The following is a 17,008-nucleotide window of genomic DNA, read 5'->3' on the forward strand; positions in this document are numbered from 1 at the left end:
ATAGTATGAATTTTCAAGTTAGAGCCCATACAGTATCTGTCTGGGTCTACAATAGGAGTGAGAACAGAGGTTATAGTAAGTTCCTGTGCTGGTGTTATTTCTCGTGCAAGCTTCTCATCTATCAGGTGGGCCATGTTTGGCTAATTAGGCAAAAAAATTTTCACTTTTTCACTTGCCCTCCGCACTGCTTGGCTTTAGAGAAAAACAGATCTGACAGTAGCTGGTGGGTAACACAGTGTGCTGGGATTGTTTGTGCAGTGTTTCTGTGCAGCCTGACTGCTGTGCAGGTAAAGTGACAGCTCTGTACCGTGCTAACGCAGTCCTGCTGAGTTCTGCTTGCAAGTCCTGTCCCACTCCTTCTGTGGTTCCTTCTGCCTTCATGAGGATACCTGCCTCTGAAAAGATGCAGTAATTTTAAACAGAAGAAAGGAAAATTAAAGAAGATACTATTGGACAGAATGCTATTTCACAGTTGCTTTCAGCCAGGTCAAACACAGCTCATGTTTGGAATTAAAACCATCAAATATTCAGTAAGAAAAGCAGTGGGTGTCCTGCACTGCCTTTTCTCTGGGATTTCATCAAAGGCTAGATCAAGTAATATAATTATTTTTAATGTTAATGAGGTAGTTTAAGTGGCATTTCATTTTTCTTCACATGAAACAAAACAGGCTTTAAAACTATGGACAGTTTTGTCTTGTGGACACATAAAACCTTTGGAGCAAGTCACAGTGGAGAGAGACTCACAGCCTGAGGGACAGGAGGACCACCCTAAGATGATTGTGTTTTAAAAGTCTAACTGCATGCTATACTTTCATAAGGCCGTGTGAGAGGGGTGCGCCCTCAGCTTCCACTGCACCATTTGCCGTGCATTTGGCTGGAAATTCTTTCTCTGGAACTCTCTCCATTGAAAATCTTTATTATGCAAAATTCTCCCCCAAAGTTTGTCTCTCATCAGTCAGGCCCTGAATGCAGATTGCAGTTCTGTCTATGGAGTTACCGCAAAGCCTTTTCCATTTTAATAAGTTTTGGGTGTCCCAAGAGACTGTTAGACAATGGAAATTGTACAGCACTTGTCAAACCTGCTGCTATGCTTTTTTTGAAATACCCCAAAATGGAGGCAAAGAGGTAAAAGTTTTCTGCTTGTCTTCTTTTCCACTTGGTACTATTACTGTGTGAGTCATTCACTCAGCTTTAAGAATGTTTAGAAGGGGAAAGTTGATTATTAGATACATAAGAATAATGAATCACACTCAACGGAAAATTCATTTTTGCCTTCTTCTTGTGCCACATTGCACAGACCATCAATTACTGAGGAAAAACAACCTGCCTCATATAGGAAGTTATCATAGGTAGAAGTTTCTCTTAGGAGAAGAATGGCATGAACACACTATTGATTTTGTGAGTAGGAAGCATAGATGAGTTTTAAATGCCAGGATAATGATATTAGCTATTGCAGATCTCCAGGGAGATTTCATGAGGTTGTCGGCTCTAATTATGAAAATGGTTTCCAGTCACCTCTATTCCAAGAATCACCTTGCAATTTCTTGTATGCAAAGAGATCCGCATCTTAGAGACTCTCAAAATAGATGTGCTATATAGAGTGAGGCTATCAAGGTTAGAACAGAAATGTCTGGAACAGAATATTCCTCCAGAATTTAAAAAAAAACAAAAACAACAACGTATCTGAAAAATAGTAAAAATTTTAGTCAAGATGCAAATTTCAGCTGGATTTTCTGATTTTTTTTATTCATTGCTGAAATGTTTTTTTGGATACACAAAACATGATGATTGTCATCTTTGTATGCCTACAAATGCAACACACAAGCAAGGATGGAAGATGCAGCACTGTTCATATCTATAGGTTTACTGCTCATATCAAATCCTCCTTGGAAAAAAAGGAGACACAAAATGAGGCTACAGGGCAGCTGAGGGTACTTTGTCCATGTGCCTGTTTTTATCTTAGCATAGAATCATAGAATCAGTAGGTTGGAAAGGACCCACTGGATCATCGAGTCCAACCATTCCTAACAATCCCTAATCCATGCCCCTCACCACCTCATCCACCCGTCCTTTAAACACCTCCAGGGAAGGTGACTCAACCCCCTCCCTGGGCAGCCTGTTCCAGTGCCCAATGACCCCTTCTGTGAAAACTTTTTTCCTGATGTCCAGCCTGAACCTCCCCTGGAGGAGCTTGAGGCCATTCCCCCTTGTCCTGTCCCCTGTCACTTGGGACAAAAGGCCAGCTCCCTCCTCTCCACAACATCCTTTCAGGTAATTGTAGAGAGCAGTAAGGTCTCCCCTCAGTCTCCTCCAGGTTAAACAACCCCAGCTCTCTCAGCCACTCCTCCTAAGACTTGTTCTCCAATTCCCTCACCAGCTTTGTTGCTCTTCTCTGGACACGCTCCAGAGCCTCAACATCCTTCTTGTGGTGAGGGGCCCAGAACCGAACACAGTATTCGAGGTGTGGTCTCACCAGTGCCGAGTACAGAGGGAGAATAACCTCCCTGGCTCTGCTGGTCACTCCGTTTCTGATACAAGCCAAGATGCCATTGGCCTTCGTGGCCACCTGGGCACACTGCTGGCTCATGTTCAGTCGGCTGTCAACCAACACCCCCAGGTCCTTCTCCTCCAGGCAGCTTTCTAGCCAGACTTCTCCTGGTCTGTAGCACTGCACAGGGTTGTTGTGCCCCAAGTGCAGGACCCGGCATGTGGCCTTGTTGAACCTCATGCCATTGGCTTCAGCCCAGCGGTCCAGCCTGTTCAGATCCCTTTGCAGAGCCTCCCTACCTTCCAGCAGATCCACACTTCCACCCAGCTTAGTGTCATCCGCAAACTTGCTAAGGATGCGCTCAATGCCTTCATCCAGGTCATTGATAAAGACATTGAACAGGGTCAGTACCGAGCCCTGAGGAACCCCACTTGTGACTGGCCTCCAGCTGGAGTTAACTCCATTTCCCACCACTCTCTGGGCCCGGCCATCCAACCAGTTTTCAACCCAGGAGAGTGTGCGCCTGTCCAGGCCAGAGGCTGACAGTTTCTGAAGCAGAATGCTGTGAGAAACTGTGTCAAAGGCTTTACTGAAGTCCAAGAAGACTACATCCACAGCCTTTGCCTCATCCAGCAGTCAACTCGCTTTGTCATAGAAGGCGGTCGGGTTAGTTTGGCAAAATCTGCCTTTCGTAAACCCATGTTGACTGGGCCTGATCACCCAGTTCTCTTGCATGTGCTTCATGATAGCACTCAAGATTACCTGTTCCATGACTTTCCCCGGCACTGAGATCAGACTGACGGGCCTGTAGTTCCCTGGATCCTCCCTGCAACCCTTCTTGTAGATGGGCACAACATTAGCCAGCCTCTGGTCCAGTGGAACTTCCCCAGTCAGCCAGGACCGCTGGAAGATGGTGGAACGGGGTTTGGAAAGGACATCTGCCAGCTCCTTCAATACTCTTGGGTGGACCCCATCCGGCCCCATAGACTTGTGGGTGTTTAGCTGGGCAAGCAAGTCTCTAACCGCTTCCTCTTGGATCATGGGAGCCTCATTCTGCTCCTCTAACTCCTGGGTTTGTACACAGGGGGAACAATTTTCCTTGCTACTAAAGACTGAGGCAAAGAAGGCATTAAATACCTCAGCCTTGTCCTTATCCCCTGTCACTGTTGTTCCTTCTGCATCCAATAGGGACTGAATATTCTCCTTAGTCCTCCTTTTATTGTTAATGTATTTGTAGAAAGATTTTTTTATTATCTTTCACAGACTTAGCCAATTTGATTTCTAGTTGGGCCTTAGTCCTCCTGATTTTTCTTCTGCACAATATCACCTCCTCCCTGTAGTCTACCCGAGACGCCTCTTCCTTCTTGCAAAGTTCATAGACATTCCCCTTGTTTTTGATGTCCATCCATATCTCCCTACTCAACCAAGCTGGTTTTTTCCCCCGCTGGCTTCTTTTCCGGAACATGGGGATGGCTTGCTCCTGAGCTGCTTTGATTTCCTTCCTGAGGAGCGCCCAGCCCTTGTGGGCTCCCTTGCCCTTAAGGACTGTCTCCCATGGGACTTTGCCAACCAGCCTTCTGAACAGTCCAAAGTCTGCCCTCTGGAAGTTTAATGTGACTGTTCGGCTAATCCCCCTCTTCATCTCACCTAGAACTGAAAACCCGATCATCTCATGATCGCTTTGTCCCATGAGACGTGGGAATAGGTCCTTGGAGAGAGGTTCCCAGATAATGGGAACCCACTGGATATTTTCTCTTTTGTGGAACACCAAGGCTTGGTGGTGAAAACTCCTTGCATGATTTGTCTGCGTGGAGTAGATTCGCCTTTGTTATCTGTGGCACTGGAATTAATCACTGGCAAACTTTTATTTTAGGGTATTCTTTAGACAGCTAATGAACCAAAATAAAAGATTTAATGGAGCTGCTACCTCCCTGAGTGCTGCATGAAAGAAAAGCGCAAAACTTACCCTGTTCCACTGAGAGAACTGTGCTGATCTGGCACTTGGAACAAAAGCCATTAATTGTCTTAAATGACTCCAGATAATGAGGTTTAGTAATTGGCTTTTGTTTTAATACAGCTTTGAAAGGCTAAACCACATAAATCTGTGTAATGCCTCAGAATAAGCAACGGTAAAGGTAACAGGTAGGTTTGACATAAACAGTGCCTGTCCAAACTGGATAAAGCCATATCAGATCAGTTGATGTTAAGAATAAATTTAAAATGTGGATTTGTTTGAACATTTTGGGGTGCAGAGTGGAAAATAAGGTCACTTTGTTGCAGTGCATTTTTGCAATGAAATACATTGCTATTGATTTTTAGTAGAGCCCAGTTGATGAAACTTAAAAGTCTTAAAATCATCTACCTGATAAACTGTGCTTTGTGCTCCGAAGAGCGCAGTATACTTCGGCTTTCCTTACAAGTGTGTATCTAAAAGAAGGTGGAAGATGTCTATACATAGTAATACACATGAGAGACCATGCGGGAATGCACCCTCATTTGACTGCACCATCATACTGGTATTTCCCCCTGCTTTGTGTTGGGGAGATTGCTGATACATGTGTGATTAGAGAAGGAAACGGCAAGCTAACTGCGAAGGTGCCTTTTCCACTCTCTGGACTCGTTCTGCCTACTAAGATACCTTGTTGTATTGCACAGTGAAGGCAATCCTCCATCACAAACCTGAGCGAGCGCTTCCTTGTGCAGTGCAACACTTGTTAAAATTAAGACAAGGACTCATATGTTTCTTGAAGCTTTAAAATCTGCAGGGGAGATATGTATGACAGCATTTCAAATCAATTTGCGAGCAGCCTGGTAGCAGAAGAATTGAGGTTGAAAGTCTTGCAAGAGAATTTGACTAGGAACAAAGCAACAACCTGATTTTACACATCCACATCTCTAGAAACCCAAATATTAATATCTCTACTCAATACATCATTGCTCATCCTTTGTGCCTCTTTCTTATTTGGCCCAGCTTTGCCCTTCCTCTTGTACATTATTAATACCAGGAGTCTGCTTTTAGCATTAGGACACTGTGACAGTTGTGAAGAAATGCATAGTAGTTAATCCCTAACAGCTAAGGGCTATAGATCCCAGGAAATGGTTTCTCCTTTGTTTTCTTCTTCTTTAAATGGAACTGTTGGGGGTGTTTTTTGTTTTTTTTTTTTTTGTTTTTTATTTGTTTTGTTTTGCTGTATATTATTTCTTTTTGCTGCCAATATATTAGCAAATCTTAAGTGTTCATGCAGTATGCTCTGCAATTAACAGGAGCTGTGTAATTAACATGTGTCAGCACTGCATTGTGACAGCAAGAGGAAATGTCCCTGTGCCTTGGCAGGGGCAACTTATGGCAGCAAATTTGCATTAGAATAGCTGCTTTCATGAGAGAAAGTTGATCTTTTTTCTCCATACTTTTATTCTCCCTATATCCACAAGGTAGGGAGTTAATGATCTCAGACAAATGGAATAACAAAATACTACACTTGAGTCTAGTTATCATAAGTTGGTTTTAGTATTTAAAATCACAGGAGAGAATGCTTTTCTTGGGCTGCCTATAGTACATCCTGTGCCTGTACGTCCAGCCTGTCTGTTCCTACAGGAAAGTGTAGCAGCTGACCTTAGCAGAAAAATATAGTTGGGAAGGAAATCATTAGTAGCATCTTGTGTTAAGTGCCTTAGTTTGTAAGACAAGGCTTTGGGGATGTATTTGATACCAAGGAATAACATGTTGACAGCACCTCTTCCAAAATGACCAAAGCTATTAGTGTTGGCAGTTTTATTTCTCACACTGAAAAGATACTTCAGGATTGCAAACCATCTTTTGCTAAAGTAAAAATAGCCTTTATTTACATCCGTGCTGCATGTATCATTTCTGCGTGTCTTTTGCTTTGCTGTTCTTGTCTCTATTGTCTTAGTTCTATACATGCTAATTTTTATCAACATTCCATTTTTTCATTTTCTTTTAACTCATCTGTATTATACTTGTCTGTCTCTAATCTAGTTTTCTTTTCTTTTCCCTTTCCTAAGTCACACTTTTGTCCAAGTGTTTTTTCATCTTCCAGATGCAGCTTCTTTGATTCGCTTGAATGTCCTTCTGCCTTCAGTTCTGCAATGGCTCTTGTCTCTTATCAGTTATATTTCCCTGTATATTATTCTCAATAGGGATGCGCAATCATACTGTCAAACAGACTGAATGGTTGATGCACTCTGAAGGACACAATGTATTCATGTAAGTCCCAAAAGCTCCAGAGCCAGCACAGACTAATTTTCTAGGACTGAGACAGAATTTTGACCGATCTGTTCACATCTGCACATTATAACATGAATATAGACCTGGTGTTGAAAAGCAGGCCAGCACTGTTTGTTGTGTCACTTTGGTTTTCTGATATCTAATGTGTTAAAATATTGAGGAAAATGATTAAATTGAATTAGTAATAGAAATCATCGGGCTGGGTTGTTTGGGAAAAGATGGACTGAATTTGCTAACATTTGTTTCAGTTTTCTGTGTTGGACATAATTTGCTCAGTGGGTCACGAAGTGGAGAGAATGTTATTGTCACTGTCTGGAACCTTCAAAATTCTTTATTTTTCAGTTTTAAGTAAATGAACTTGAATGTTTTTAACCTGGAACTAGTACGGTGTTATTGTCTTCCACTCTTTCTTCTCTTTGAGCTGTGTTTTGTGGCTGAAAAGCCTCTCCCATGATAACAAGCTTCTCTCTAGAACAGACCATCCCTACTCACTTTCCCTTTTTATTATGGTGAAGGTATGCTGTTGAAAGGGAAAACCTACATTTAAGGTGTGGGAACATGGAAGAGAGAGTGTGGTGGTCTTCAGAAAGTTTTATTTCACTACTTAGAAATATCTGTTAAGGGCAGAACTTGCGCAATTATGTGCAATTATGTAGGTAATCAGAGTCATTATTTATCTGAAGTAAGAGGCAGCTTTTGGTACATCAGCATTTTCTCTTACCTGGGCTCTGGTCCAGCATTTGCTGACCGCAACAGACAACTTCACTGGCCATTAGCTTATGCTCCAGACGTTTGAATGTGGCTGTCATTCAGCCTCATGCCTTTAGGACAAGAGTAGGTGGTTGAACAAAGTGAGTGGGAATCTGGATTTCCTTGTGACAGCACTGAGGCACCGGCTGTTCCTGCCTGGCATGGATGGGTCTTTGTTTCTGAGTGACAATTTTTTTCAAGTTCTGAAAACAGATCTGTACAAAGGCCTTATAGAATTAAGTTGACTAGCATTTGCTACAAGTGCAAATTAATCTCGCTCTGCAGTGTTCTTAAACTTCAGAATGCTTACTTCTCCTTTGGTAATTTCTTCAAGAAGTCTGAAGAAGTTTAAAAAAATTTTGTTAGCTTCCCAGGGAAGACTCTGGTAAATGGTAAAAGATATTCTTTCTGAGACAATACTCCATGCTAGCTTTAAATCTGATGGGTTTCATATTGATATTTGAGCTGGGGGCCATCATAGCATATAATGCATCATTCAGCTTCCCAAAAATGTATTGTTAACTTTCTTACAAGGAATGGGTTGAGGGTTCAAAACAGTTATGTATAAATAGTTCAATTAAAGTCAAGAGTATGCATTGCTTCATACTCAGAGACACATTTATTAAAAGAAGTTTATTGAACTTTATTTTGCCCTCTTTGCTGACAGTTTGGTAGAAGAGTTCTTCACTGCCGCAACAACTTGGAATCAGGGAGCTTCGTTAATCCATGCTGAGGCCCCTGTGAAGTAAGGCAATCACTGCCCCATCCTCTGTACCATGTTTGAAGGCCAGCTTGAATGGATGGTTGCAGTGAAAAGAAGCTGAATTGCTGTGTCAAAGGTCCTCAACGATAGTATTGCCCTTGTCTAAAGGATTTGGGCTTTTGTCACTGGTGTTATAAGAATTTGCATTGGTCTGCATACCAGGCAAATATTATGGAAACAGAAAGTGTAGCAAAATTTTTTAGTGACACAAATATTCTAGCCATGCTGACTTAGGGACCAGTAATGCACAAGAAGGGCTCAGTGACTACAAGCTTTTCTGTGTCTTCATAAAAGTTACTGCTTTAACCCAGTAACCTTGTCTCGCTTAGGAGCATACAGATGGTGGTGCAAAAAGAGCTGTGCCTTCTCGTGTATTTCAATATATTTGGATTGTTTATGTTTGATCTTTAATTCTAGGTCTGTAATGCATCTTTTTATTTATACTAAGTTATTTATAACTTAGTTATTCATGTATTGTATATATTTATCTGTGCTTTAAGATTACATTCCATCAGGGGAATTATTTTTCCTCCTAGAAGTGCCATAAATGATGCAGTCCTGTCTTTGCTTAGTCTGTGTATATGATTTATATAACAGTGCTATTACATTTTTATTTGCACTTTACTGTTCAAGATACATAGCCTCACATTCAGAAGCAGATATGGTGCTGTAATTTTAGTAGATCCACATGTGGGAACAGCAGGTAGTTTGCAACGCTCCCTCCCTTTATGATCTTCTAGTATAATTAACTGATACAGGAGCACAACGATACTTTGAGCAGTTTAACCCTAGTATTTACCCCCTACCGTAGTTTCTCACATGCCTGAAACCTGAATACCACAAGTCCTTGAAGAAATTTGTAAAGCAACATAGTGCTTTATAAATTAAACTTTATTTGAGGATTTTGTCACTTGAAAAATATCTGGATTTTCCTCTCTTGTTTATTCCCCTGTTCAGAATGAATCACAAGTATTGGCAATGAATAACATATATAACAGGAATGAAACATCATCAGCTTTCAAGAACATTTCAGTCACCTCTTTTGATTAGCCTCAACAGAGAATAGTAGATGTGACTCGTGTGTGCTTTTTTAGCTTGTCTGTCATTAATTGAATTGGATGTAAATTCATCTCTGTGAGCATGCACAGTTAACAATGAAATAACAGCTCTTCCTCAGATATTATACAGCAGGATGGGATGATTTATCAATACAACATGGGCACCTTTGGAAATTTAAATAGTACCTTAGTCTGGATGACTCAAGCATGATTTAAATGAAATCAATAAAGAGAAAGGAAGAAAGAGGGGGGGTAGGTATTTGTAAGGCCAGAAGCTTCTCATAAGCAAACATGCTTGGCTTGTTTAGACAGAATTTATAGGTCATGCTGATTTTCTTTAAATAAAAACAGGCTGTGCTGTATTTCATCATCTCTACTAACACACCTAAAATAAATCATTCATTGTCAAAAGCCTGTGGAAATAATTGGGATTTAATAGTAATTCAAATGAGTAAGAACACCAGGCAAGTTTCTCTCTCTAGATACTCATTAGGATGCCCTTTCTAAGTCCTACCTAGTTAAAGATAAGAGATCATACTCCAAGATGTAGTATCTTCCCTTTATGGACAGAATTAATTAGGCATACACTAGCATGTTATAAATTTAGAGGAAAGGTCATGCAGTACCATCTTTTGCTGGGGATTGTACGTGGCTTCTTTATTCAGCAGTCATCTTATGCCAGTATATTCAGCTCTCATTTCTAAGAAATCTCTCTGGTCCTGCTATTTCATCAAGTTGAAATAGAGAAGAAAAATACTGCTGTCCAAATTAAAGCAAATGGACAGTTAGCATTATCTAATGGTTTTAGTTTATTGCAACACCCTGAAGGAAACCTGCATACACTACAGGATGCAGAGATTGGATATGATGATAGTGATTTCTGCAGTATCAGGATGCTGACCGTAAAGAAATACACCTATTTGGATAATGATACATATCAGAAGACCCAGTACTGGGCTGATTTTTCCTTGGGGATTAATATTATGAGAACTGGCCCTTGATGTAGTTTCCACTGAAACAATAACTGAATTCTGATTGTCTTCAGAATAAAAATAGTGTGACCACAAATCCTCCAGTGCTTAGTTTTACTGTTTTGGAGACATGTTTCTTATTAGAAAATGTTTGCTTTTGTTAATAATATTTATGGAGACAAAGGGGCTGGGAGGACAGATAATAACTGGCAGAAGCTGATAGTTTCATAATGGAAGAGAGATTCTTATATTTAATGAGTGGAAAGAAGAGTGGTAAAAGGATTAGAGAGATACAGTTCCAGTAAGCAGCTCTGGTGGTTGAGTGCAACTGTACCAGATCTACTGAGCTGTGCCAGTTAGCTGGGAGTCGGGCCCACACCGTCTGAAAGCATCCAGCGTCATACCTGATCACCTTGCTGGTTCCCGTGGCTAAGCTGTAAAAGTGAAGAACTGTAGCAGCCTATAGTAAAGAGCATAAAGGAGCACCAGTAAGCTCGTACATGCAAGCAAAGAAAAAGCAGTAACACTGATGCAAATGGCAGATAAATAAAATTATATCTCCATTCAAATCAGAGGGTTTGTCTATGAATCAGTATAAATTACTTGTGAAAGAGCGGTGACAGAGAAAAGCTAACAGCATTTCTTAATAGCCTCATTCATTCTACTCCATTGATGAGCTCCATGGAGCTAATTAGTTGAGAGGGCTCTTCCAAGGGAGGATGAATTTCCCAAAACAAATTTTATTGGTGGTATTCAGTAATGGCAAGTGAGTATCTCATCACTGCTTAAGTAACTTTGGGTTTTTTTGCAGCATTTTGTAGTGAAACGGGCAATAGGAATTTGAAGCAAATAGAGTATATCCTTATTCAATGGATGTCCTCACCTGGAATCTTCTAAAACACAGGAGACTTCAGTGGCTTCACAACTTTAGGAATCAAATTTCCTCCAGGGTGATGGGAAAACTTTTCCAGTTAATCGGAAAAATTCCAGCATTCTACAAGCTGTGAAGCTATGGTAGAGGAGTGTAAAGAGAAAGCACCTTTGTGAAGTCTTCTGCTGCCTGGCTTTTCATGTCACTGCAGTAGCACTGTGCTACATGGGGGACATAGACATCTCTATCCCATCGCAGTACATTATCTCAGGAACATCCTGATGTAAGCACAGGAAGTAATTTCACTGGCAGTCTGAAATGTCCCCAGTGACACGGTTTGATTATGTCTCTGGCTTACGTTTGCATTCCAGAATAAGAAATGTTTCTTCTAAAGGACTATTAGGTGGTTTGTAGAAGCCAAAGCTATTTCAGTCTCTCCATTCCTTTTCCTGGAGCTGGAGAAAGCAGGGACTACTATTGCAAAGTCAGACTGTATTAGACATTAAAAAAAAGAAAGTATGAAAGAATAGGAACAGGGGGAAAAAAAAAAAAGATAGATGTGTGATAATCTCAACTACTGAGCTAGAGCTGGCATAAATCACTGTAGTTGTGTTGCACACAGTAAAATTGGGGATGTTATGCTGATTTATACTAGCTGAGAATCTGACATCCAACTCATTTGTGAAAGAAAAATTACAATGGAATTAAAAAACACCAGTCCAGGTCTTTACTATATCAGCTTGGTGCTTAATGCCACTCCAGAAAATGACACTTCCATTTTAACAGTTTATGACTTTCTCAAGGAAAAAAACATAGAAAATATGCAGCCAAAACACAAACAAAGCAGCTGAATTGCAAGGTTTCAATCTCTTTTAGTGACGCATTTCTGGAAAACAATTTTCTGTTTTACTGGTCATGGAAAATTAGTCATATATTTGATGATTTGTATCCTGCTGTTGTTGCTTTTCTTCATTTTTTTTTTGCTTCATATTATTGAATTTCAGTAAGTGTCATTTTTAAAGGGAACAGAGTGAACTGAGGTCTTCCCATCTATGTATCCATTTTTTTTTAATCAGTATTTTGTAATTACTTGTTTGGTAGTCTACTACGAGCCTTTCAAATATACCTCCTAACTATTGTCGGTTCCTTCTTTTAGTCATGGCTGCATGTATATATACAAATATACACGCATGTATATTACATATATGTATATATTTATGAGAAATACCTTGGCACTGTTTAAGGATGAGATTAGTAGGTTTGTTAATAGAAGCATGACTTCTTGGTGGTTCTCTTAGCAGCTTCCAAAACGTGATAGAACTAGAAAAGCCCTTTGGATTTCCAGAAGCCCATACAGATGGAATTGTCATTCCTTGCAGTTTGTCAAGCTTTGCTTGTGCCCCAGATTCCAGATAATCTGGACAGCTATCATGATATTCTGCCCTAATTATCAGAGAGCCAGTTAGGTCTTTTCTTAATCTGCTTTATGCATTTATGCACTGTTGTCACACTGAGTGGTTCACCAACTTTAATGCAGTGGAATGAGTTAGGGAAATGCTATTGTCTCCTCTTTTAAAAGCAAGAAACCAAGGTAATAAGGAGTAAAAAGCTTTTAATTTTGGCAATTTTTTTTTGTCCAGATAGTTTCACCAAGATCATGCATGACATTGACACAATGTTGAATGCAGGACATTGAGATCAACCCCTAGAATTCCTAACTGCAATGGAGTAGCAAAGGCAGTAGCAAAGTGTCTTCTGTATATTGTGGGGAATCCTGAATCTGATTTCAGTGGAATGCTGACTGGAATAGGAAAGATCCAAACATGTGTGCAACAGTTTCCAATAGCCTGTGATTGACTTGATTGTGAAAACAAAATTTTGCATGTGGCAGTCTAATGCTCTGCTTTATCACATTAGGAATGTTTTTTAAGATATGTTTTTAATAAGAATTAAGGTAATAGCTTATCTGAAATTGGAAAGAAGTTGGGAGGAGGAGTGGGATACATGTGGAGAACATGTCCTGCTCTTGTACTCATGGCTTCCTCTCTTTTCTTTTTCAGTGAGCATGTTTTTGAACACATTAACCCCCAAGTTCTATGTTGCCCTGACAGGCACTTCCTCATTAATCTCGGGACTTATTTTGGTAAGTACTAGATATATTAATATTACTTTACAATTTTATTTTGTTAATGAAAACAGAATTTCAGGCTTTATCCAGATTAATAGGTGTCGTCTTTATTTTCTTAAACTTAAATTTCTGCACTACACAGAATTTGTATTTATGTGTACTTTCTGTGGGGGGGAAAAAAAAAAAAAAAGATGTTTCAGCACTATGGTTCTGAGGAAAAAGAGTCTCGAAGAACAATGTGCCCCAACAACAACCCTATAGTAATTCATAACAACCATGTGCATGTTAAGTATTTCCATTAACAAGTACTACAGAAATACAAAGGGCAGTAAAAAGAAGAGGAGCAGCACCAACTTTCTCAGCTTGGTATGGTCTTTTTAGAAAGTTACGGCAGAACTTATTAGAGAAACAGCAAGCAGAATATTAGCAATAAACCCATTTCTGGTGCCAAGGGACATGGTCATCTTTTAGTCATGGCTGCATATATATATGTACAAATATATATGCATGTATATTATGTATATGTATTTATGTATGAGAAATACTTTGGGGCTGGTTAAGGATGAGACCAGTAAGGTTCCAAGGGAGAATTATTTCAGATCTTCACTTCAAAAATCTTTCTCAATATGTATTTGCCTATTCTCTTGAATATCTGAGGAGTATTTTTAAATCATTCAAAGCCTGAGGGCTTTGTTGTGCAAACTGATGCAGTGGATTGAATCATAATACCATCACAGTGCAGGAGTCCAAAGCACAGCATTTGTTCTGGATTTTATTCAGTGTCTGCATAGAAACAAAGGAAGGTAAAAAATCTTAAGAGTTTGTGTGGTGGATATAGGCTATTAGGCTTACACCATGCTGTTATTTTTCCTCACTGCTGAGAGTTATCTTTCAGCTTACAAAAAGGGATAGAATAGGACAGGATAAGACAGGATAGGGTAGGATAGGATAGGATAGGATAGGATAGGATAGGATAGGATAGGATAGGATAGGATAGGATAGGATAGGATAGGATAGGATAGGATGGGATGGGATGGGACGGGATGGGATAGGAACGGAACATTTCAGTTGGAAGGGTCTTACAGAAATCATCTAGTCCAACTGCCCGAGCAATTGGCAGATGAATGAAAGTTAAAGCACATTCCTAAGGGCATTGTCCAAATGCTTCTTAGACACTGACAAGCTTGGGCCATCAACCATACCTCTAGGAAGCCTGTTGCAGTGGTCGACCACCCTCTTCGTAACGCACAGCTTCCTGATGTCTCATTTAAACCTCCCGGTGCAGCTTTGAACTGTTCCCATGTGTCCTATCACTGGATACCAGGGATAAGAGATTGGCATCTCCCTCTTCCCTTTGCCTCCTCAGCGGAAGGTTGTCTTTGGTTTAGTCTTGTTTGTTCAATCAGTCTTAGTTCCTTTATCTAAAAACACCTTGGTTCGACTGACCTCAGAGAAACCTGAGAGCCCAGGATCCTAACTAAACTCTATCAGTTTGGTGTGGGAAATCCACAGCTCTCACCTCCACATTGCTTGTAGCTGATGTAGACAAAGAAACAGCATCCTTGACTCCTGAGTGCCTGTGAGACTCTCATCACTTAAATGATTTCAAGTATAAAGCATCAGGTGCACTGCTGCTGTGCCTTGCTCTGGGGTTTCCCTGTAGCAGAAGGCAATTACTTAATGTGTGCACCTTGGGCATTCATCATCTTTGTATGGATTGAGCCCCAAAGCACAAGACAGAGCTCCAGAGACATCAGCACAATCGTTTAGAATGCATACAGGCCCCAGACCTGTGAGACTTGGATTCAGTTCAGCACAACTCACTCAAATGCATAGGATGAAAATAACTGAATGTTACATTCAGTACTCTCACTCAGAAAGGAGGTACCTTCAAAAGGCCAGAAGAAAGATCAGAAGGAATGAGAGAAATAACATGAGCTCCACAGTCACAATTCCTTATTTGTTGTTGAAGAGTGGAGACAGCAGGAGGAGGTGGCAAGAAAAAGACAGTTTGTGCCATATGGAAATACCTTACAGTATCAAACATGAACAAAAACCTTAAAAAGAGACTAAATCATCTGTAACTAAATTCTGTTTATAGCATGCTTGCTTGCACATGTAGGTACATTTTGTACTGCAATCATGAAGGCAGTTTCTGAGGAATGATCCCAGTATGAGACTTGTGAGCAAGAAATTTCTAAGTGCTGTACTTTGATGGAAAGTACAAGAAGGAAGTGGCATGGAGTGTTCAAGACTGTGATCTGAAGAAGAGGGGAAAGGGCACCAACAGAAGCCTCCCAAGAAGAGATTAGACTGTATCAGCATTAACTGAAGAAGTTCACTAAATGCTGCATGACAATGCCCATTATGAACAAGTGGAAGGAACAGTGAGGTGATGGAAGTGTAGACACAGAGTGAAAGAAGATTGAAAGCCTTTTTAGTGGACCTTCACTACTGCTATCAGTTGTTGTCTGCTGTTTATATGTCACCATCCTAAATATGAAAAACATTTATAGCCCAGGCAGCTAACAGCCAGGAACCCTGGCTTGTAGGGATTGGTGTCTGTGCTGAGAGGAATATGTGGTCTGGAAACTGGATGATGGAAACAGAACTCAGTAGACATGGTCACATGGAAAGAAGAAACTATGAGCTGAGCAGGCCATGCATCAGGAAAGACAGCTTAATAAGTTCCAGTGAGGTAGTGCTAGCCAGTCACTAGCCCAGTTGTGCTTCATATTAATTATTTCTTAGTATTTCTGTCTAACAGTGGCGCTATAACATGCTGAATTGCCTGCATTACCACCCACTTACCTGTTACACTACACTTTTATAAAATAAATATTCTCTTGTCAAATCTATATCACTGAGGTATTTTTCAGCCTAGCTGTAGTAATATTCCTTGGAATTTTCCACCATATGGTCTGGCAGATTTCTTTCCATTATCAGTTGGCTGCAATTCCTAATCAGAAGGAGAAATCACAGCACTGTAGGTTATGAAATGATGGAAAATTCCATCGTTTCAGAAGTGTGGTGACTGATGGGAAAGTGAATGCTTTTCCTATTTCATATTTGGGTCATGAAACGACAACTCTGTATACAGTGTTCAGCTTTGGGCAATTGCATGCTGTGTGACTCCTTTGTAAAACACTCTCCCATCTTATTTTGCTTCTTACTTTGTTTTCATTCTTAGGTAAAATTCTGGCCTTGCTGTAGGCAATGTGACTTAAATGAAGCAAAGATTTCAAATCTTTTTTCTGCTCTGGATAGCTCAGAACCATACAGAAGACTTTTCTATCTCCAGCATTCTCCTTAATAATTGCTTGACTACAGCACATTGTTTAAAATGAACAATTTATCCCTGCACTATTTTAGGCATCAAAAATATGAATCGAATTAAGTCCCAAGCTGCATTAGAAATATTGTGTTGGAAACCTGGTTCCACCACATTCACTTTTAATCCAGGAAAAAAACAGGGTTCACAGGATACAATGAGCTGTATTGTATTCGGTGTCTGAGAGGCTGAGGTAAGGTAGGGTAATAAAACTGTCATGAAACACAACTGATGTCCAGTGAGTGCTGTGAACTGGAACTATGTAAATGCCACTGAGATTTCTAAATTAAGGCCATGTATTTAAAGTGAAAGCTGGTTAGCAAGTGCAGGTGGCATTTGCACTGCAAACTGATGGACTCTCGGTTCTAACAAAGCGCTAGCAGAAGTGAGCCCCAGTCTTGA

General features: G+C 40.3%; 1 protein-coding gene across 5 annotated transcripts in view; it reads left to right on the top strand.

The window, feature by feature from the left end:
- Positions 1 to 17,008, top strand: part of ST7 (suppression of tumorigenicity 7) — a 151,866-nt gene that overhangs the window by 69,245 nt on the left and 65,613 nt on the right. For all 5 annotated transcript variants that reach the window (XR_008451826.1, XM_054077373.1, XM_054077391.1 and 2 more), the window contains exon 2: positions 13,208 to 13,290. Coding sequence is in view for 4 of the 5 variants with exons in the window: in XM_054077373.1 (XP_053933348.1) it covers positions 13,208 to 13,290 (83 nt within the window). In the remaining variant the exon portion in view is untranslated. The remainder of the gene's footprint in view (positions 1 to 13,207; positions 13,291 to 17,008) is intronic.

This window comes from Cuculus canorus, chromosome 1 (genome assembly GCF_017976375.1).
Source record: "Cuculus canorus isolate bCucCan1 chromosome 1, bCucCan1.pri, whole genome shotgun sequence".
Classification (NCBI taxonomy): domain Eukaryota; kingdom Metazoa; phylum Chordata; class Aves; order Cuculiformes; family Cuculidae; genus Cuculus; species Cuculus canorus.